This window comes from Diuraphis noxia, unplaced genomic scaffold (genome assembly GCF_037042655.1).
Source record: "Diuraphis noxia isolate RWA-SAM2 unplaced genomic scaffold, SU_Dnox_SAM2 contig0002, whole genome shotgun sequence".
NCBI classification, from domain to species: Eukaryota; Metazoa; Arthropoda; class Insecta; order Hemiptera; family Aphididae; genus Diuraphis; species Diuraphis noxia.
In genome coordinates this window covers 86,789,335-86,813,233 of record NW_028301712.1, presented here as the reverse complement: position 1 = coordinate 86,813,233, position 23,899 = coordinate 86,789,335, and the positions used below count along the sequence as shown (strand labels likewise).

General features: G+C 29.9%; 2 protein-coding genes across 6 annotated transcripts in view; both read left to right on the top strand.

Moving 5' to 3' along the window:
• Positions 1-13,362, top strand: part of wake (ankyrin repeat and fibronectin type III domain containing protein wide awake) — a 180,537-nt gene extending 167,175 nt beyond the window's left edge. For all 4 annotated transcript variants that reach the window (XM_089221303.1, XM_015514213.2, XM_089221305.1 and 1 more), the window contains 15 exons: positions 4,468-4,590; positions 5,048-5,126; positions 5,210-5,304; positions 5,393-5,569; positions 6,433-6,546; positions 7,399-7,584; positions 7,651-7,870; positions 7,953-8,196; positions 8,292-8,492; positions 8,552-8,718; positions 11,481-12,102; positions 12,190-12,382; positions 12,455-12,533; positions 12,641-12,740; positions 12,831-13,362. In XM_089221303.1, the coding sequence (XP_089077429.1) occupies positions 4,468-4,590; positions 5,048-5,126; positions 5,210-5,304; positions 5,393-5,569; positions 6,433-6,546; positions 7,399-7,584; positions 7,651-7,870; positions 7,953-8,196; positions 8,292-8,492; positions 8,552-8,718; positions 11,481-12,102; positions 12,190-12,382; positions 12,455-12,533; positions 12,641-12,740; positions 12,831-13,181 (2,951 nt within the window). In that variant the 3' untranslated portion in view covers positions 13,182-13,362. The remainder of the gene's footprint in view (positions 1-4,467; positions 4,591-5,047; positions 5,127-5,209; positions 5,305-5,392; positions 5,570-6,432; positions 6,547-7,398; positions 7,585-7,650; positions 7,871-7,952; positions 8,197-8,291; positions 8,493-8,551; positions 8,719-11,480; positions 12,103-12,189; positions 12,383-12,454; positions 12,534-12,640; positions 12,741-12,830) is intronic.
• Positions 13,363-13,572: 210 nt separating this feature from the next.
• On the top strand, positions 13,573-23,881 carry LOC107165814 (uncharacterized). 2 transcript variants are annotated; one of them, XM_015514215.2, is made up of 3 exons: positions 13,573-16,372; positions 19,734-19,862; positions 20,379-23,881. In XM_015514215.2, exons 1-3 carry the CDS (start codon positions 16,370-16,372, stop codon positions 23,745-23,747), a joined length of 3,501 nt encoding a protein of 1,166 aa, XP_015369701.1. In that variant the 5' UTR covers positions 13,573-16,369; the 3' UTR covers positions 23,748-23,881. The 2 variants fall into 2 exon arrangements, with proteins under 2 accessions (XP_015369701.1, XP_015369702.1); XM_015514216.2 differs by having other exon boundaries at positions 13,573-16,409.
• The last annotated feature ends 18 nt before the right edge of the window (positions 23,882-23,899 follow it).

Genomic DNA, 23,899 nt, shown 5'->3' with positions numbered 1-23,899 from the left:
CTTATTAAAATATGGGTTTCTGTCCATTAAATTATGTTTAATTAAATTACTGTTCTTCTAGCATGACGTATATCGATTAATATTATGCAATTACAATAATTATTTTTATTTAAAAAAATACCATAAGTATATCTTAATTTCCCATTATTGATTTAATATAACATACTATATGTAGGTAATAGATAACAATTAAATTTAGTAATAATATAAACATTAAAACATATAATTCACATTAAAAAGCCATAACAGATAATTTATGAAAATCGCAATTTTTTTTCATTAATAATGTATTATTGTATAAACGTTAACAGTTTAATGTATATAACGAATTATAAAAAAAAAACATGCTCGCATTCATAGGCCATTCTGCATCCTGTCATAGATAAAAAATAATGTCGTGTTAAATTATTTCATCAGTAATACTGATTCAGTATACAATATGAAATTTTTACGATTATTGTGCCACGAATGATTACATTTTATTTGAGACGTGTTCTATACAAGTATACAACACTAAATAAACAATTTTTGTTAAATATTATTTTATAGCTGGGAACATAATATTTCATCAATATACAGTAGGTTATAGATATAGTACAACTACTTTGAATTCATTGATAGTATTTATTATAAAATATAATAAAAAGGCTTTAATTTTGAATGTGTACAGGAACTTAAATACTCGAGATTGAATACTTACCTATATTATGATAAATACCACCCAACTATTGGATATTGAACTCTTTTTTTTTCTGACACATCTTCATACGTCATACCTAATTATACCTATTTACAAACTTACTTTTTGGGACAGCATCATCAAAATATTTTATGTATTGGAGAAAAAAAATAATAACTAATATAAATAAATTTACCTATTTTGCATAGCTTTATATTCATAAAGTATCACGTTAATGTTTATACACACTCTATAGGGTTAGGTTGTGTCAGCAAGTTTTTTTTCGACCGGCTCGTCCTATGCACACGCTTATGGATATACCACGGTTCGTGTGATGTATACTAATGGTATTGTAATATTAAAATAATTATGACGACATTAGTTATCAGATTCGAACATAATATAACTGTGTATTATGTGTATGTCTAGACGTTTTGATACGGGTTTTTTTTACTAATTATCAATATTTTCGAGGTAGGATTTTTCAAATATATTGGACATGTTGACAAATAGTAATTCATCTGCCAATAGTTTAATACAAATCTAATTAACATAAATACAGGGTTTCTCACGATTATCTGACATATTATGGAATAACTTTTATTTTATTCAATATTTCAATTTAATTTTTTTTCTATATAATTCATAGACACTTGCGCTACATTTTTAGTATCATTTCTTATTTTTATTTTTTAACACTGAAAATAAAAAACTTAAAATTTGATAATTTTTTTTTGGATTTATTCAAAATAGCCCATTTATAAATCTGTTTATAAGAAAAATGTTGAAGGTAAAAAGATTTATCCAAGTCAAGAAGTTTATTTTTTTAGTTAAACTAATTTGAAACGTAATAACTTTAAAATATGATTTTTGAGAATTTTCTAATATGAAAATACTTCTTAAGTTATTTACTTATCATTTAATATTTAAAAAAAATGTTCATATTTAATTAACATATTTTTTTTTAAACGATTGAATTTTGAATTTCCATTGAGTTATGATCAAAATTATGATCTGTAGACTGTAACTACAGAATTTTGTAAATTTTGAATAGTAAACTTTATTTGACAATGTGACTATACACAGTATATCTATTATAAGGCTAATATAACTTCAACGAATTTATCATCACTAGCTATTTCAAAATATAATTTTTGTGATTCTCGATGTATGTTACCTGCATACTGCAATTTACGTAGATGCAATGATAATAGTGATCGGCAGTCGGCAATAATAATAATATATAGCCATATAGGTATCTACTCATGTCAGATCCATCATGAATCATGATTATGATATTTCAAACAATAGTGATTACTGATAAGTATATTATACCAATTTAAACATTATGCAGTACCTACCTAAAGTGGGTATAGTTCTATACGATTGCTTATTGATTTCATCCATTTTCGTACCATATAATTGAAAATATTATATAGCTATAATTAGTCGTAAATATACTACACAATATTGAATAAAATATTATTTAAAACAGTACAAGTTTTGCTTAGATATTTTTAAAAACCATTTTATTATTTGGAGATTTTTATATTTTATAAATTAAATTTTATACTATTCAATAATGCCGTTAATGTTCAATGTTTAAAATTATCATATAATGCATATTATGAACATGATATCAGTATAACATTGAATATCGTAATGATCTTCAATGTTTGACAAAATCACGCGTAATATTTGTTTTTATTATTTGTAATAAATGTTGTGATGATATTTACCATTTAATAGTGTATTGTGAATTTGGGTTTAAAAATGATTTTAAAAATAACATCCTAATCTCATTTTGTTATTTTTGTTCAACCGCTGTTTTTTTTTTTTTTTGAGGACCATCGTCTTTTTACATGCGGGATTGGAAATCCGCTACTGCTATAGTCTATAACACTATAACAATAATAAAAAAAGATTCAAAACATTGATTTTATTTTTAATTTACGTTTGGCATCCATATTAAACCGTTACCATTGTGTGTGTTGATCAATATTAATAATAATAATATATTGTAATTTATTATGACAACGTGCTGTCGTTCATTACGTAACGATTTGTAATACACGCGGAACTGAATAAAGCGGTTATTGTTTCACACGTGCGGATATTTAAACAAAATATTATGTATGGTCGTATGGATAGGTATAATATTATATATCATGTATAATATTGTAACCACGACCACCCTAGCTGTGTCGTTCACGCCGCCGTTCTTAATGAATATGTGTAGGTACACGTGAATCACTCCACATACCTTCCTACTCGCAATCCACGTTCTGTGTATAGACCTTTCATTTATTTGTTTTCCCTCTCTCCCACTGTTTTATTTACTTTTATGAAAAGTCCATGAAATATAATTTTAAAAATATTTTACATTAGTGTTTCCAGGTCCCTGATAAATATTTTGTTGTTCGTTTCATTATCGGCAAGTGCAATTTAGTTGATGATTTGGGTTTTTTCTTTTACTATACCAAAATATTTCACTTAAAGTTCGTAATGTACCATTATACCATGTATTAGCTAGTAAATGTTGATAATGAATTCAAACAAAAAAGTTTTTAATCTGATGTTTTAGGACACGTGCCATACTCTCAAAATAACTAAGACAATACTGTTTACAATTTTAAATTAAGACTGTTGCCAAAATTTCCATGGCAACTGAAATATATATTATACGAATATGAATATTAATTCAAAACAAATCCAGGGATAAGCACATTCCCTATAGAACCTAACCTTTTGTCTATGGGTCGATACTTTCACAATTTTTATTTTTTATTTTATTTTCTATCGCGAAACTTCTACAATTTGAATTTTGAAACATCTATTCTGTATAAAATCCATTAATCGAATTTTTCAATTTATTTTAAATATATTTGTTCTTGTTTTTACAATACCATGATTGGCTGGTTGTACCCAACATTTCTATTGATGTTATTGTTGTACAGGTACTATAGGGAACAACATCGTATGGTGGATTTTCGTTTCCTTTCACATTGGAAATATAAGATAAAATATGATATATTGTATATAATATTACATATTATGTACCCAAATATAAATATAATAAAAAAATCATACCATAAAGAATTAACGAAAATACTCCACGAAACCACATAAAGTAATCATATCATTGTGTATTTTAAAGACATGTGTTTAGATTATACAATCGCTGTGTCTTTGTACATCTTAATAATTAGTTAAACGTATTTTAAATTTTTGTCGAAAAAATATGTTTTTTTGTTTTAAATTCAAATAAGAAAAATAAAATTATCTTAGTATTGTTTTAGTTAAAGATGAAAATACAACATGGCATTTATAAGAGGATTAAAAAGAAATAACACTATATGCTCGAATTAGCTAACTTTTTAAGTGTTTGATTTACTTTGATCCGATTAATTAACGCATACATTATTAAATATATAAATCCTAAAAATGTCATGATTATAATTTATTACTAATTTACCTATTATAGGTATTAGGTTAAATTTAAATTTATAAATTACCCATACTCTTGACATAATTAATATACTTAGGTTTAAAATCAAATAAAATGCATAGAAGCAGACCCATTTCAACTAACGTAAAGCGGATTAGGTGAAATATATCATATTATTATTATATTATGGATAACATTAGAATAACTTATTTATTTATATTGTTGTGACTTATTGTAATCGACGTATCCATAACTATAAATTATAATTCATACGAATTGATATTAAGATGGCGATGTGTGGGTGGAAAAATTATAATAGATTTTGTCATGTTAATTTTAGGAACGTCAATATCGTCGCTCAGAAACAATGGCTCCAGTTCGGAGACACAGACAAAACAACGTCAACATCACCACCCAAAGGCTCGAGAGTCTCAAGTACACAACATCAACATTCATTTACACGGTAATCTTAACATTTATATTTACACTAATCCCATTGCACATAAATTATGCGGTAAACCCTGAGTACCGGATGTCTCGCGACATTCAGTTTAACTGACTAGTGTAAGTCATTTTGTTAAATTCCAGACTTTATAATATAACTGCAGCGCTGTTTTCCTGAAATTCCGAGAAAATTAAATTGTATGTTACCCCCATTAGGTGACCAAATATATTTGAATTTCTAGACGTCTCGAGTTCATTAGTACGTCTCAGCAACAATATAATATATGTATATAATTTTGTAAACACGTTAAGGACATTCTACAATACAACATTGAATATGGTTCGTTAAGGCTGATGGAAAATTGCACATAGTACACGATTGTATTTAACGTATAATATTATGCATTTATGCGCATGCACATTAAACATTCTTACGGTCTGGAGTTGTTTAATCGTTTGTTATGCTACCGTTTTAGGTCTGTTCGCAGCTGTGGAACACGGTCAACTGGAAAAGGCGAGGAACATATTGATGACATGTGAGGTTCAAGTGAACAGGTAAAGTCTTATCGAAATTTGTAAGCGTTGTAAAAGTATTATTATACTTATCGATGACGTTTTGATTTTATTTTCCTGCTCAGTGTAAACAGCGATGGGTTGACACCTCTTGACGTTGCTTTTCTGAGCAACAACCGAGATCTGGTTCGGCTTCTATTGGCTCACGGAGCTACGGAAGGTAAACAATTAAAAATTAAAAACACTTATCGTATGAGAATAAATTACTTAAAGTTTATTTTGTTATCATTGCCATTTCCACTGCTTAGAGACCAGTATGAAGAACTTGGAAACGCACCTGTCGAATTTACTCGAAGAAGCCGAAGATCGGGTCATAGGACTCAAACGTCGCGGTAACCAAGATGATTCACAGACCAAATCGCTGGCATTATGGGAGAGACGGAAAAGAGGCTTGAAAAAAATGCGTATTGGTTTCGAACACGCAAGTAAGTATATAACACAATTTTAAACGAAATCTGACCTAAAATAGTTCGAGGGGAGATGAAAGATGAATTCGACACGCACGGTACACAGATGATGTTTGCCTTGAATGAAAAACCATATTGAAGAGTGTATACACTTGTGCGATGACTTTCAGATCATCGTAGAAAAAACAGTAAGATGTAAACAATCATGTAGGAACAAGAAAAACAAATGTGTGCGCGTGAGGTTTTGTGGGTTCAAAGAATTATGTACTTGAGTTTTCGAGTCTTAAGAAATGTCTTAAGAAATACAAATTAACGTTAGGAGGATAAAAATTTCGTGTATAAGCGAGCGATGTATGTATTTAAAGTAAAATAATACTTGACTACATTGTACTGAGGCCGGATATGAAATTCTTTAACTGAAATTAAAAAAAAAAAAAAAATATTGTAAAATGATTATTTGTATTCTTGAGTAGACGTTTAATTTTAAACTTTTTAGTTTTTTTCTCAATAATCTACATAATAAATCATAACAGTCCGTAGTGCTTGATGTTATTCATTTTCTATTTTAGCTTTACTGAATACTTATAAAATCAAATTAATTTTGTTTATGCGAGGGATGTTATTATTATTATGCATAATATTATTACATTATTAAAATACATAAATAATGTTTACTGCGATCGACTATTGTTCATGAAACCTTTATACTTATTTTGTGTATATATATATTCCAGCGATAGCGACGAGAATACCTTATAGAAATATATATATATATATATATATATAAATATATTAATCGTTATATTAATTATAGTATCCATCATGTAACGTACGAAATTATTATATTAAATTGATAACACTTTTATTTTTTGTTTTAATAGAGCCGCCAGATAAGCCAGAGAAAATTATTCTGGAGGTAACGGGAAACGATAGTGTTAGGGTATCTTGTATAGAAGCTGAATACCCAGAAAGCGCTATTTGTACTAAATTCAACGGTAAGGATAATATTTTAATTATAAAAGACATAAAGTCTTTATCGAATCCAAGCTTTTTAAACGCTCTTAGTCGATTATTTTACTTTAAACACATAATAATTGTCGGTGTTATTTTAATAGTTTTCATTTGTATTTTAAAATTGTACTATAATAAATATTTTGTATTTTTACAGTATTATTTATATATGCTTTTTTGTTTAGTTATTGAATTTATATGCTAAAATAATTCTTTTTAGAATAAAAATATTTATAAAAATTATTAGAATTATATCCTATAGACTCTAGAGTATAACTATACATGGTGCACCCTCAAAATATCCCATGCATCAAAATATCCCTCGTTCAAAATATCCCCCGTTAAAAATATCCCCGTTACAAATATCCTACGTTGAAAATATCCCCGTAACAAATATCCCAATTAAAAATATCTCCAGTAGTATTATCCCTTAATTTATAACAATATACATAAATATTTATTATTTATATATATATAATATATACAACTATATTTTGATGTATGGGATATTTTGAGGGGGAACCACTATACATTTGAAATATATGAACAAATCTCTAAATATATATGAAAATCTTTGATATAAGTATTAAGTACATACTATGATCTTTAGTAAGTAACTCTATAAAAACTTAGTAATAGTAAAAAATAATCTTAAAAAAAATAATAATCTGTCAAAATATAAAGGTTCATATTAATTTGTAATAGTTATATACAAATATGCTGTCATTGTTTATACCTAGTCATTATTAAACGTGACCAATTATTTAGTATTTTATTTTTAACAAATATTGTATTATAAATAACTATTTTTTAAACAATTATCTATATGTCTATAGTTGAATGGAGTACATCAGAATCCTTTAAAAACGTAACAGGGTCTAAGTGTTTACCTGCAACCGACGGAGAATTTACCATTATCAATTTGGAACATGGAAAGACCTACTACTTCCGATGCAGTGCAGGCAATCTAAAAGGTTTCAGTGATTATCAATACCCAACCCCGGTTTCTGTTACTATTTCAAGTGAGTTTTACTTTATTAATGGTATTTAAACTCTGTGATCTAATTGCTATTGACAATTGTTTTTAGGTTGGTGGGACGTCTGTCAAGAACCCCGTCGATGCTCCGCAGCGATGAAAGTCAAGATGGACGACATACTTGACAAAATGATCTCCATTCGTCCAGACCTACACAGGTCATCATTTGAAGTCAGTGGAAATGACTGTACATCGAATACAAAAAAAAGAAAGCCGCCGACGTTCAAACAGTTATTTAGCGGCAACACAAAACTTCATAAGAATCTCCGGAGGTATTACTCCATCTGAATATATGTTTCGTTGATAACTGATAAATTACGTTTATGTAATTTATTTATTATTTTTTGATTACAGAGGCGTATACTTTTCTTGTCTCCTGTACCACGAAGACAAAGTTCTGGTGACCAACGAGGACTACTTACCCGTGGTAGAGATTGACGACACGTACCCAAAAGAAATGTTAAACGATTTCCATTGGTTCTACAAAATAGCTTTCGCGTGGAAAGATCTCAAATGGTTTAAGGACGACTTGGAGAAATCGACTAATAGTTCGATTAGCTTCAGGACAAAACTTATCCAGGCTGTTACTCAGATGCAAGTAAGTCATCTGTCTCGTGGACAAATTTAAACCGATCTTGAACTAACAGTGTAGTTCAATTGTACAGTATTAATGATAATTTAAAAATATTTTAGGACATTTTTAATACGCAAGACCTAGGTAAAGTGTACTATAAACCAATCCGTGACTCGGATGGCACAACTGTGATATGTACGGTAAACAACGTATGTCAGCCAAAAAACGTTGTTAACCTGAAATGGACGCCGATGGCCAAGATTTTGAAAAAGTCGTCTCGTTCTGATAATCTTACCGATTTATTGATATCATCTATCCAAGTAAACTATTTTAAACTCCCAAAATTATCAATGTTATAAACAACGTAAAATCATTTAAGGACCAAATAATGTTTTACCAAACAAGCAACGCCAAATTGCAGAAAGGCTTATACGTCGGATATTTACTAATGAGAAGCTCAGTAGACATGTTGCACGTTATGGTTCCTTTGCAAAATCCTAACATGCCTGTTTGTTGCAAGATACGAGATAACCCTCACGTCACTGCGTAAGTCAAAATTAATGTTTATTCTAGACTCAAAAATAAACATTAATTTTTCTAGAATCTAGATTCAAAATGGCTTATTATCACACATGCAACTGTATAGTTGTTAAGACTTTAAATATATATTTAAAAAAAAAAAGAAAAAAGTGATTTAGTAAATTAAAAAATGATATTTTCAAAATCGATGTTAAAAAATAAACCTAATTTAATAATTAACATAGAAACAAAAGTATAGCTATAATAATATATTATACTTTACGCTAATGATCCAGAAAAGAAATTTAAAATTATAATAATCAATTTTACAGTATGCAGGTAATGAAAAATAAAATTGGTTTTCAACTCCAACTATACTTAATTAATTAAATTTATATAATCATATTATGAATAGGTACTTGTATTAATTTTAGTTTCTGAACGAAGTGATGAATGTATTGATTTTACAATGATGTGTGTTTTTTTTTGTGTCTGTGTACAGCATAACTAGTCGAAATAATGCTTCAATTTCAAACTTTGGGGGTGGTTTCCGATGTAAAAGTGAATATTCTTGGTGCATTATACAGGTCAAAAGTAAACATATTCCAACAGTTTTCGAAAAAATCGAGATAAACAAAAAAAAAAAAATGACAGAAAAACGGGAATTTTTACGCAAAACCAGTTTTCGACCAAATCGATTTTTTTATATAGTTATAATTCAAAAACTAATCACTATAAATACTTGAAATTTTTACCAAAAGTTTATGTAAGTGATATCTATAAACAGTTTAATTTTCAAAATTTTTTGACTTTTTCGAGATATTTATAGACAACTGAAATTTTCAATTTTTCTTTGAAGTGTCGATAAAATGTTTTTGGCCCCATCAAAATACTTGAAAATTTAATACAAAGTTTCTCATAAGTTATTCTTATGGTAATTAAAAAATTATAAGAATACATATTATGCACAATTTTTTTTTATTATCATTTGAAGTTCAAATATTGACAACAATTTGTCAAAACCATGAATATTTTTTTTTTATGTCTGTCATCACGTTTTGGGGTAGTAAAAGTGCTTTAATTTTTGACTCCCGGTCCCTTATTCGATCAGAAAGTGATCTAGTTGGTACTTTGGGGGTCAAAAGTAAAAAGTGGGTATCGCTCTGCTGTACATTACGGGGTTGGGTGGACCTCTGACTAGGGTAGGTTAAATTTGAATGCAATGATATTTCATTATCATTGTATACGAAAAACGATTCTGAACAGAAATGGTTTATCTGTCTAGGATATATTATAGATTATTAGAAATTTTCAAATCTTAGATTTAAAATGAAATTTTTTTATGAATTTCAGGCTTAAAATTTTTTTGCGTATTTTCGTGATTTTTACATAATATGTTGTCAGAATTAAAATTTGAATGCTCGTAAAAAAAATTGTGACTATGCATTTCTTTTTTTTTAACTGCTATTGTAAAAATATTTTAGGAGCCTTGTATTAAATTTTCAAATCTTAGATATAAAAGGAAAATAATTTATGAATTTCTAGCATAAAATAATTTATGAATTTTCGTGATTTTTACGTATGTTGTCAAAATTCAAACTTTGTATGCTTGTAAAAAAAAATTGTGATTATCAGACTATGCGTGTATTTTATTTTTCAACTGCTATTGTAAAAATGTGTTAGAAGCCTTGTATTAAATATTCAAATCTTAGATTTAAAAAGAAAAACATTTATGAATTTTTATCTAAGATAATTTGAAAATTACCGTAATTTTTACGTTTTCGATCAGAAAGTGAATTTAGTTGGTACTTTGGGGGGTCAAAAGTAAAAAATTCTTAATACTTTTCTAAATAATCGAGAAAAACAAACTAAAGATTAAGGAAAAACGGGAAATTTTACGCACAATCAGTTTTCGATAAAATTGATTTTGGTTTTTGATGTAACTTTAAAACAAATGACAAATGAATATATAGTACTAATATATATATATATATAAGTATATTCTATCCAGCATCCAATTTTCAAAAATTTTCGACTTGAGTTGAACTATTCATAGGTATTTGCAATTTTCGATCATTATTAGTTTTTTTAAATTAATATCGATAAAAATTTACTTATTGGGTATAGAAGCTTGAAAATTTAATACAAGATTTTTAACATATTGTTACAATAGTAGTTGAAAAATAAAAGCTACATGAAACCGACAGTTTTTGGTTTATCCGTTGAATTTTCGTAAATATATAGCATAAATACTACCTATTTTATCTTAGGTCAGATAATATCCGTTCGTTACCTTATCGTTGGTCGGACGACTCGTAGAATTACTTACACATTGTTATACAGTGAGATAGCACAGAAAAATTGTATTGGTACGTCGTGTGTTGCGTAAATGTGCAGACGTTTATACTTAATAATTTGAACAGTTTTAATAACAGTGACCAGTATGCTGAAAGTTCAAAGTGAAAGTGCCAAGTTACGTCTAATTAAACTAATATTTAATGTAATAATATGAGCTAATAATAAGTAATAAAAAATTATGAATTATAATAAATAATAATAAAAATTTGTTTTTGCATATTTTTGCGTATTTTGGTAAATAAAATGCATATTTTACAATTTTTTATTGCATAAAAATTCTAGGCCTACTTATTAATCTCGTATGTATAACAATCGAGCGAGAACATACTAATATTTGTTAGCAAACGGGGTTTTTCATTATAGTCGTAGATCAATAATATTTACGACGGGTTGAAAAAATCGTTAACTAAACATATATCATTTTTTTGTAGGGAAGAATGGCTGTGGCTTCAACAGGGCGCCGGAGCGCCGTGTAATTACACGTGCCTCGGGTTCGCTTCGCAGTTTAAGATGGCCACCAACCGGCTGTTCTCACTGGTCCAAATACCGAAAGACAAACGGACGGTTCAGCGGGTGTATACCAGCGAGGTGATCGAGGTCGATCAGAACGTGAGCCTCATAATGATCGTGCCACCGGCCGAAGTAGCTTGCGCGGTCGGGGAGGGCAACCAATCAGCCGTCCACCTGCACCGGATCGAACTAGTACCACTCAGCGTTCAGGTGTTCGAGATGATACACTTTGGTACGTACCGTGCGGAAACGCTGCTCCTGTACGCCCGCCTTTCTAGTGTAGTGCAACTGGACTCGGACGACGCGAGGTACTCGATTAGACAGGCGTGGAGCTCGTCCGACCTGGAAACGGCCAAGCAGAGGTTGGACACCGTGGAATCGTTAGAGACGAGCTTGAACGCCGCGTGGAAACATTTGCGGTGGCTGTTGGACGTGATGAACTTTGCACGCGAGCGGCTGTTCCAATCACAAGTATCCAACTCCAACTGTTCAAAGAGTGCCAGCAACAGTCAGTTGGAAATGAAGTCTGCCAAAAGCAACTCGGTAAACTTAACGCTCCTCGTGACCATATATTTACGACCGCGCGTTCGGTATACGCTGATAGTTATAACATAGATACACGGTTTACAGTTGTTACAACTGCCCGACTCAAAGTTGGTCAAGTCCCGTGGTAGTTGGCCAGGCCCAGGATTGAACTCTATGCGAACTCTGGAATCCGTGTGTCCGGAGATAAGTCGCAGCGAACAATACCTATCGCCGCCCGTCCACAATCGAGAGTACGTGTTGACTAAAAAACAGAGTTGTTCCTCAGAAACAAGCAACGGTACACGCTTAGTTTTAAAAATGCGTTATCAGATTTTTATTTTTATAATTTTACCTCTGATCTGGTTTGCAGATAGTAAAGACGAACCGGAGTACAACGACGAGCAGCCTTTAGATCTAGCCGATCTACCATCAAAGTCCATTCACGTCACGTAAGTTTATCGATAATTCGATTACGGGTATGCCGCGTACTAAAACTGATAGACTCAACCTTAACGATATCATTTTGACACGATACATTTGATTTGATTTCGCGCAGGACTAATAAGGACGTCAATAAAGTTGACGACGAAGGGTTTTCGGACACTACTATGAAAAGCGAATCGCTGGTGCCCGTCCCCGCTCCTGGGATCATCGAAGTAAGTGGTTTTCGTTCAGTTGAGCCGTGGTATTTGTACACAAGTATCTATTCTGTTGATTTTACTATAACCACGGTTGTTGTCACACAGGTTTGCGCTGCGTACGATACGGGTCTGCCACATCCCACCAGCCTGAAGTTGCACATTAGTCCGACAACGTCAGCCCGCGAAGTAGTCCAACTGTTTCTGCAGCAGCTGAATATGTCCGTGGTGGTCAAAGGCAAGACTGGACCAATATACCCAAGCACCGAATTCGGTAACTTTTGTTTGGTATCTGTTACCGGGGCCCGGGAACGATGTTTGCGCGATGATTTCAAACCACTTCAGTTGACTCATCCGTGGCGGGACGGTCGCATGTACATTCGGCATAAACAGGACGTGCTAGCTGCTCTTGAGCTCCACTCGTCTATACTAACGGCAGCAGCCACCAAACACCACTGATGACTACCATCATTAAATATTATTATTGTAAATTATTATTAAAATTTTTATTTTTATCCATGTGCCATGCACCTCAGGTGAAATTGTGAGTGTTCACACAACATAAGAACCGAGTGTTTTTTTTTAAATCATTAAAATAAATAGATATATACATTATATTGTATTATGATATGCCATCAAAGTATTGATTTATTTAATTATTAATTATAAACATTATATATTACATTGCATAATATAAACGAAACCTAAACGACTTAAATAATTTGAGATTACCACTTAATATCTCCCGTTTGACTTGTCTATTAAATTACAATATGTGATTGTAATTAATTAAAGGCTTTACTTTTTATACTTCATTTAAATTATTGTTTTATCGCATAAAATTCTCTAATATGCTGAACATATCAAATAGTGATAGATGAATATTTGTCTATATTCACGATAAAAAGTGTTGACTAAATATTTTTATTTTTTCATCTACAGTAGTTGAGAGAGTATACATATAATTTGTTTTACCGTCATTTATTTGGAATTAGTTTTATTCAAGGATGAATTTCAGTATCTTGGCATTGATAGCCACAATATTAGCTTAAAAAACATTTATTGTATACTGTGATTATAAGATTAAGTTAAAAAATGTACTAGACAAAATAAGATTTCAAGGGCTAATATTTAATGTAAAAATTGAAATCAAAATTATTAATATTTTTCATTTAATTACTCAATAACTGGCTTCGAGCCAAACTATCAATTCAAACGAGATCTACACTGAAAAATCTTACAAACTGAGGCCATTAGGGATGGAATTGCACTTTTATATATTTTGATTTAAATTCTATTCATACAAATCGTAACAAAAATCTAGTTTTAATCATATGGTAAAGTCCTAAGAACTTAAAGCATATTATATATCTATAATATTTATTTAATATTTTCACTTCATACAGATATGGGAATGACTTCTTTGTAAGTATATGGTTAAAATTAAAAATTGTGATTTTTGTCATAAATTTCATTTTATATACTGGGCGATTCTTTTATCAAACAACACTCATTATTTCAAAAACTATTGACTTTTCAAATTTTTAGATCCATGTTGTTCTAGAACTTTATATTTTCTAAATATTTTCACCCTCATATTTATCAGGCAAACCATTATCAACTTTTGATTTTCAAATGACCACATATACTTAAAATTTCATAAACTAAACAGGCTATTTTTTCAATGAATTTTCACGTTTAAATATTTATTTTTCGTTAATCCGTTTACAAGATATAGCCTCCCAAAGTTGGGTGGTTTTGGGTGGTGTTTGTGTGTTATAGGTTAGGTTAGGTGGTATTTACACACAAACACCATATAAGTGTTGTTTGATAAAAGAATAACCTTATATATATATATATATTTTAAAGTCGTTAAATTCTTTATTTTTATGAGTGTTATGTTTCTTTAGATTTTTAAATAGTCATGGTAAATAGTAATAATAATAATAAATAATCTGAAAACTTCTTATTCAACATTTCACGTCCATGTTATTACTCCTACCACATAAACTTATTATGCATACACCGTATAAATTAAAAAAAAATATTTATAAACATAATCTTTTTTAATTCGACCTTTCACTTTTTGTATAAGTATGTATATTTGGGGTAAAAATGTATAACAATGATTATTTTATAAATTCTAATCTATTAATTTTATTATTTACACATTTTCACACTTGTGTATTTCTGTTTTTATATATATTTCCTTATTTTTAGACTAAGGTCTGTACTTTGCATTTTTGCATGTTATGTTTCAATGTCGACTTCTTGTAACCCATCGCTGAATTGAAAGATGTTCTAATTTTCGGAATGTTGGAATAAAAACAAATGTAGGCATTTTTGTGAAATGATTTACAGAAATTACTTGTTCGTTCTATTACAGAATAATAGTATAATAGGTACTACTCTGGTAGGCTAAGATTTTTAGCGGGAATAAGTTATCTTTTTAAATATAATTTTTTAGTATTTAATCATTTTATGTTGTATAATGATAGATAGAAAATATGTTAAAAAATATTACTATTAAATTATATTTCATCTTTTTTGAAAATCTTAATCGGAAATCAATTAGGATTTGTGATGTCTATGATATCGGATACTAATTCGGATACAGCCGTGATACATAGTTTTTTACAGTTTACATAGCTTTTAGTATAAAAATATTTTATGTATAATCATAAATATATTTTCAATTAGGTATTTTTTTAAACAGGTATTAGGCTCTGTTGTTTTAATTATATTGTAGTAGTACATAGGGAAATAAAATTTATTTAAAATAAATGATGTGCTCAGATTTAACGTCGTATACTGAATGCATAATCAAATATAAACTCATAGCTTATTTATTTTATATAAAATGTTTCTAAATTAATTTTAAACATTTGTTTAAATTATTGTTACAAAATTCAAAATTCTGGAGTAGTGGGACGTTGAGTTTGAAGTAAAAAGTATTAACAAGAATCATGCAGATATTAATTTAATATTTTTAATTTTGTATCACTTGTCACATGAATAAATTAGATATCAGTAACATAAATAAACACCATAATAATGTCCAAAACACACAACCCCGCATAATTTATTGACTTTATGTTTATAATGAAATTACAAACATTTATGCACAAGTTACTCTAGAGATATTATAATCCATATAAAATTTTTATGAAAACCAAATCATATACAGGTACACTAACAATTCAACATTCTACAATTCTACATTTATATTATACATATTCTACATGTTTATTATGATAACATAATTATGATATACTGTTACATATTTTATTTTAGTTTGTAAGCTGATAATATTAAAATTTTACGTGGGTATAAAATATAAATATCTATATATATTATCAATAACCTATTTAAGAATGAAGGGAAATTGATAATATTTGATTAAACTATACATTATTATGGTGACCGTTGATGATGTATAACATAGTGCGACGTAACTTAACAATAAAATAAAATAAAATTATATGTAAAATATTTTTAAGTTCACTATAAGATTTATCAATTAAGTTTTTGATTTAGAAACTGTGCTTCTTTTTAAAAAAAGAACTGGTTATTTATAAAGTTAAGTAAATCATATTTATTGCAACTGCGGTTGATCGTTGCTCTAACACAAATCGTGTCACAATATAATGGTATATAATATATTATTATGAGTTATTAAATTAATGAGTAAGTTATTTAAGTGAATCTAGTTGATACTTTAGGAAATTAAAAGTAAAAAAATATCTAGTACATCGGAAATACAAAAATTAAAATTAAGAAAAATAGAGATTTTATGCAAAACCAGTTTTTGGAAAAGTTATTTAGTATATTTGACGAAATGTCAAAACTAACAACGTTAGATGGTTTAAAATTACGTAAAATTTAACAATTATTGTCCATTTATCATAATATTTAAACTGTTATTGAGCTATTACTATAGTTAGAGATATTTTTGATTTTTCAGATCTTTTTTTCAATTAAGTATTATCAATATAAGACTTTTCCCTTTATCAAAAACTTGAAAATGTAACACAAAATTCCTCATCATAAGTTTTATTCTTAAATGTTACATCTTAAACAAGAAAATCAAATTAGTTTTGATGAGTCTATTAAATTCTATTTTCTTGACATCTGATATTTATTTAATTTATGTATTTCTTATATTTTGTTGTGCTTAATTTAAAAACAAATAGTTTTAGTACATGAAATTTTCAAGATGAGTTAACTTGATTCCTAACCTGCATTTTTATAACAGCATTTTTCATACACCATTAACTATGCAAAATACTTTGACTAGTTTTGAGATATTTATAGATATTTGAAATGTATTTTCGTTTATTTTTATAAATATTGATCATTTTTTCACTAGATTAAAAATCTTAAAATACTAATTTTCCTTTAAATTTTTAATAATAGTAGTTCAAAAGTACTAAAGATACATATTATGCTCGTGTTTTTTTATAAGCATTTAATTTACATTTCACCAGTGACCCCCCTCTCTCAAAAAAAAAATTTTCGTAATTTTTTTTGTTAAAAAATTAGGGTGATCACTATTAAGTTATAATTTAAAAATTCCTATATGTATATTTTTTAAATAACTTACCACATTTCATATAAAATATTAAAATATAATTTCCAAATTGTCGCTTCGATTAAGTTCTGTCTGCATTAAATTTTTACAGTTAAGTAAAAATTACTTAGTTTAATTAATCTAAATTCCTACATTTACTTAACGTAAATGAGTTATTTACAATTTAAGTATAATTAGATTCTATTTTATATAAATTTTAATAGCTTCATCCTTCGTCTATTCTCCTTTATCCTAAAAACAAAAATATACCAATAAAAACTATTCACAGAATTATAAAAAAAGTAGTACCTACTCTATTTCTAAAAAGTGTACCCTTAAAAATAGCTTAGTCATGATCACATGTTATAATGTAGTATGATCGTATAAGTCACGTCAAGCGTATTATAAAACCATAGTGGGAATATTTTGATATCTCATATACTAACTGTATCAAAATACATCTAAAAATCTTAAAATTAATAAATTTGAACCATCCTTGATTATTCACAAGATTATTCATTAAGTGATATTTTTTTACAAAAATACTACCTTTTTTCCGATATGTATCTCGTTACACAAATTCAGTATGGTTGGTACAATTTATGATTCAATGTGCATCTTTAGGAAGTAAAAATATCTAATATTTATGTAATAAAAACATTAAATTTTAATCGTATAAAGCACAAAAAGAGTCAAACTGTTTTTAAAATATTTCATGTATGAAAAATTGTCCCTTTCTCACGGTTGAAGGACCCTTTGTACGGTCATTAAAAAAAAAAAAAAAACAGCGGACAGTTTGTACTATTTCTGGTAATAATAATAATACACTTGCAGTTTACACTTTTACAGATATAAATAACAATAATAAAAATAAAAATTGTAGTTATGATAATAATTTATTGATGAATTTAAAAAATAAAATAAAAGCATTGCATATTATTTCAAGTAATTATGCATTTATTATTATTTTATTTTCATGCTGTGTACAGCCTTCGTTAATTGTTTTTTTGTGTATTTCGGTTTTTTTTCTTATATTTTTGTTTAAATGACTAGCACATTCGTCCAATTGCAAAGATCTCAAAACACTCCAGAAACTTATTGAATGAACTGTTCCACCCTTCGCTAAAATTATTTGTCATATGTGAATTATTAATCGTTTGGTGTCTGACATTCCAAATTTGAAGATTTCCAAATTACATATTGTATGTTATATTGTACTGTGTCACCAAACTCTTGTCTCATACTGATAGCGATCACGATTCGCGATCTCAAATTTTGAACAGTTTTATTTTATCTTATATATAAACTATATTTACCGGTTTATTTATACCGTACAAAGTGTCCGTTTACCTTTTCTCACATGTGTTAAACGATAAAGTTCTATTGAACTTCATAGTTTTTTCCAAAGATTGAATATAATAATCTATTTTATTGAAAAAAAGATACAATGTTATTCAATTTAACAACTAAACAATAATATTTAATCAAACAAGTAATAAATCAATTAGCTGTCCTTACCCGGAGAATATGATTTGTTTGTTTTTTTTATATACTTAAATAATATATGTATATATAATATATATTATATATGAATATTTATACATAAAATTAAATGCATTTTCTGGTGTAGCATATCCGGCTCTTTTTAGTATATAAAAAAATGTTAAATCAAAAATCTGAATTGATTGACTAGTAAGACAACTAGTCTCGATCTTAAACAAATATCGATTTATCTACAATTTAGTCATTAATGCAAGCTATATGAGGTACACAATTAATTTGCGGTGAATCAATCAGCAATCAAAGATTAACTACCTATTCTTATTCGAATATCTCATCGATTTTCTAGAGTATGAAATAAAAAGTCTTCAATGAAATAAAATGATCAACTTTTAAGTAAATCTAGAGGAATTGATCAAACACAATTCCAAATTGCAATACGTTTTATCTTTAGAGAAAAATTAAGCAAATTCGTTAGAACACTTAGAACTGTGGAATTTTACAGGTACCTACTAGAATTTTACAGTAATTTAATGGTCAGATGGAACCACTATTGTATTCTTACAACCCCTATTTACCCCTTTAGGTCTTAAATTTTCAAAATCTTTAGCAATCATCAAGGAAAATATGTACACATGAGCTATAAAAATGCTTTTGGTTGATAAAATATTCATAAATTTATCGTCCATCTATGGATTAGTACAGAGGTTCCCAAACTTTTCTTACTCGTGGCGCCCTTAATAAAATTTACGACCTTTTTTTCATCGTAAAATATCGTTGTTTATTTTTAGGCCAGATAATATAGTCGTCAGGGAGGTACAGCCGCGGCTCCCCTGACAACACACCGCGGCGCCCAGTTCGGGAACCTCTGGATTAGTATATATAAATATACATTTTATAGTTTAATATTAATTGCTTAAAAATAATAATATTGCTTATAGATAAATATTATTGTACGAAACAAAGACCGTTTGAATAGCGCAATGGCTGGTAGCGGAAAGTCATACAAAAATAAAACCTATTTCAATCACAATTCTATGAATGAACTACTTTTAATCGTATATACGATGGTAAGCACAAATAATTAATAAAAGTTATAATTTAAGACCAATGACAATATTTTTTCTGTTATCAATATATCCATTGTACATTAAAAATAAATGTTCAGTAATTAACATTGGATTTTAAGGAAGTAATTTAAAACATCGTGTGGAACTTTTGTAAAATAACTATTTTATATTACTATAATAAATAAATTATAAATGAATCTGCATAAAGTTTTAATACAAATGTAGAAAAAATTTCTAAAGAATTATTTTTAAAACCATAGGTAGTATCAATAAAATATATTTATACGTAAATATTTACAAAATATGAAAATATATGAAGAAAACTAACAGTTTGTAACATAGATCATTAGATCACTCTATATATCATTTAGTAAAAATATTATAAATACAATCAATTAATAACAATATGATATTAATATTAATCTAATAAATTATCATTGAAATTAATATACTATCTAATAATAATGACGCATTTAAAATGTTACTCAAAATAATACATATTTTTGGTTTCTATAGGCTTTGACGTTTCCAACACATAGTAGTACACTTGAAGCGGAATTTAATAAATTTAGCTGCACAGATTCAATGACTTGTACCAAATGTACAATCAATCCTATGTGTGTATGGTACCTTAAACAACAGGAATGTGAAAACAAGAATAAATTCAATTCTTCGAGTTTAATTATTTCTAGAAAAGAGGAATGTCCGCAGTTTTCTGCAGTTACAACATATCAATATGATGATAATAAATATATTTCTGTTAAATATATTGTCAAAATAAAAAATGATTTAGTAGGTTTTATAAATTATCTGAACAAAACTCAACTTTATTTGGAAATTCAACCAGATTTTCGAACGCCAGTGACGATAGTTAATGAAACAAATATATTGTGCTCATTCCGCCAAACAAAATTATCGGTTAGCTTAGTCCCGGACACTAGTTTTTTTCTCATCAAGTTCAATGATACCATGCTGCGGTTTGATAACGTCGCTGATCACTATGTTACGGTCTATGGACTTAAAGAATGTTCTGCCCACCAGAATTACATAGCCTGTGCGACATGCGGATGGTATAAAAATGGGTACTCGAACTATTTGAAATTGTGTTCCTCCGAAAACACTTGTAAAGATAAAAAGAGTTTATACATAAAGAACAATGCTAAAAACCAGTCAAACGAAAAGGTAGCTTACGTGACGAATGATTGTGCAGAAATCAATGTGAGCACAGTTGATCCGCTATCAGGGCCTGAAACCGGTGGAACAACTGTAACGATCATAGTTAGGAACCACTGGATATTTGAGGAGAGCCGAACGGTAATGGTGACGGTGGCTGGAACAGAGTGCCTGAATCCTAGGACGTCCGGACTTGAAACCATAACTTGTACTACGACACAATCGGTTGGAACATTATCCGGTCCAATTGTTGTGGAGTACTCGTCGATCGAAACAGTACTAAGGATTGAGTCATCGCAAATATTTCGGTTTTGTATGAAACCCGTCTTGGATGCGTACCAGCTACTTGTAGGTATAGTATCGGGTGGCACTTCAGTATCTGTCTGTGGCAATCATTTCCTTGAACCTTGCGTTGTATCCTCTGCTCGACTATACGTTGACCTGCCTGATGGTATCAGATGGTATGCATACGGTTTTTGCGATCCACCAGTTAACAACACATACATGGTTTGTCGATCACCAAGAATGAACAGCACTCGTTGGAACGGCAACCAGTCGGTTGTCGGACGACTGCTTAACTTCGGGCTTGATGTGATGAAATTTACTGGAAATCAATCGTTGCATGTCAACGGAACGTCACTCAGCTTTTACGTGCAACCCGATCCTATTCTACAGGACTTTGTAATAGACGAAGCTGGTTCAGTAATCATCAATGGCATTAACTTAGAGAATGTCCAACTGGATGACGTAGTTGTACGGTTTCTTAATTCATCAGCCACGGGTTGTGTTGTCGTATCGGTTAAATCAAAACGTATTATATGTAATCCAGCCATAACCATCACTTCAGTTGAGTTGTATGAGATTTTGGTCGATATTGGAGATTCGTTGTCGTACTCCTTGGTTAATAGATCACCTACACCTATTATTGATCCTTTCAATCTTCAGATTCTCAAAAATCCCTTCATTTCTGGCTCAAATAAAACCAGTTGTTCAGATTCGATAACATGTACAAAATGTACTATCAGAGCTATGTGTATATGGTCCCTTCAACAACAGACATGTGTAAACAAAACTCAATTTAGCTCATCTGGTTTAATAGTCTTCAGAATAGAGGAATGTCCGCGGTTTTCAGTAGTTAAAGAGTATAATTATGGTGAATCAAGTGTTACCTTGAAATACATCGCCAAGTTATCGAATGATTTGGTAGGTTTTAAAAATTATCTTAATAACTGTATACTTTATAATAGATATCCAACATATTGCAAATATCCAACTCGAAAGGTTAACTCATATAACAACACGATAATATCATGCGAATTTTACTTAAAGAAATCTTATTTTGATAGTAGTAATCCATCGTTTACTTTTTTTACTTTTATTAATTTCAATGACGTAATGCTGCGGTTTGATAATGTCGCTGATCACTATGCTACATTTAATGAACACGAAGAGTGTACCAGCGACGAGAAGTATAAATCATGTGTAACTTGTGCATGGAATAATGATGGGTACTCGAACTACTTGAGATGGTGTTCCTCGGACAACACCTGTCAAGTTCCCAAGAGTTTGTATATGAAGAACAATGGTATAGAACAGTTGAACGTAAAATTAGCACATTTGACCAATGATTGTGCCGAAATAAATGTGACGGAAGTCGATCCACTGTTTGGGCCCGAAACCGGTGGAACAACCGTAACAATTACAGTTAAGAACCACATGATATTAGCAGAGAACCGAACGGTAATGGTGACGATTGCTGGAACGGTGTGCATGAACCCCAGAACGTCAGGACCAGAGACTATAACTTGCTCTACATCACAACCTAACATTACATTGTCTGGTCCAGTGCTGGTCGAGTACTCGTCGTTCGAAATCGTATTGAAGATAGAGTCGTCGCAGATATTCCAGTTTTGTCTTAACCCCGTATTGGACGCTGACCAACTGCTTGGGGGCATAGTGTCTGGTGGCATTTCAGTGCCAGTCCATGGCAATCATTTCGCTGAACTATGCTTTGCATACCGCCTGTACGTTGACCTGGCCGATGATATAAGGCAGTACGCAGATAGTTATTGCGATTCACCGGTCAACGAAACGTACATGGTCTGTCAAACACCAAGTGTAAACGGAACTGGCTGGGACGTAGATGCGTCGATTGTGGGACGTCTGCTGAACTTTGGACTGGAAATCACATTCAATAAGGACAATACTTCCGTGAATCAGTCACTGCCAATAGTGATTCGTGGCCCATCACCCAAATTTTACGTTCACCCCGATCCAGTATTGTTAGACTTCGAAATTAACGGAAGCGGTTCATTAGTCGTCCATGGCCACCACTTGCAGCATGTCCCACCTGAAGACATTGTGATACGGTCCACGAATTCACTGTTCCCAGTTTGCGTAGCCATTTTAGTAACACGAAACAGTTTTGTGTGTGAGACGACCATGCCTGTCACTGAGTTGCAAGAGATTTCTGTCAAAATGGGTAAGTGGTTGGTGTTTAAGGTGATCAGGAATACTTTGACGCATCCTGAGGACCCATTCAAACTTTCTGGCTGGTTCCTAACTATCATTTCTATATCTACGGTGATGGTGTTTGTCTGGGCCTTGGCTTGTTGCCTAAGAACGAAACAATTGAACGTAACAGAAAATATTCGAAACCCATTGGGGGCATCCACAAGATCACATGACTTAATCGAACACACTGCGCTGTAATTTGAAACCGTAATATTGTAATGGCTGTCACAATAAATAAATGAATTACAATTTTATTCGAGGTTTTAATAACATAATTATATAAATACCATAATAAAATAAAAAAATATATAAATAAAAATGTGTGTTATTAATTATGTTTTAGTTTCGCT

Coding starts and splice junctions, on each gene's coding strand:
- LOC107165814 (XM_015514215.2), top strand. Junction 19,863..20,378: donor TTTTAATCGTATATACGATG/GTAAGCACAAAT, acceptor TGGTTTCTATAG/GCTTTGACGTTTCCAACACA.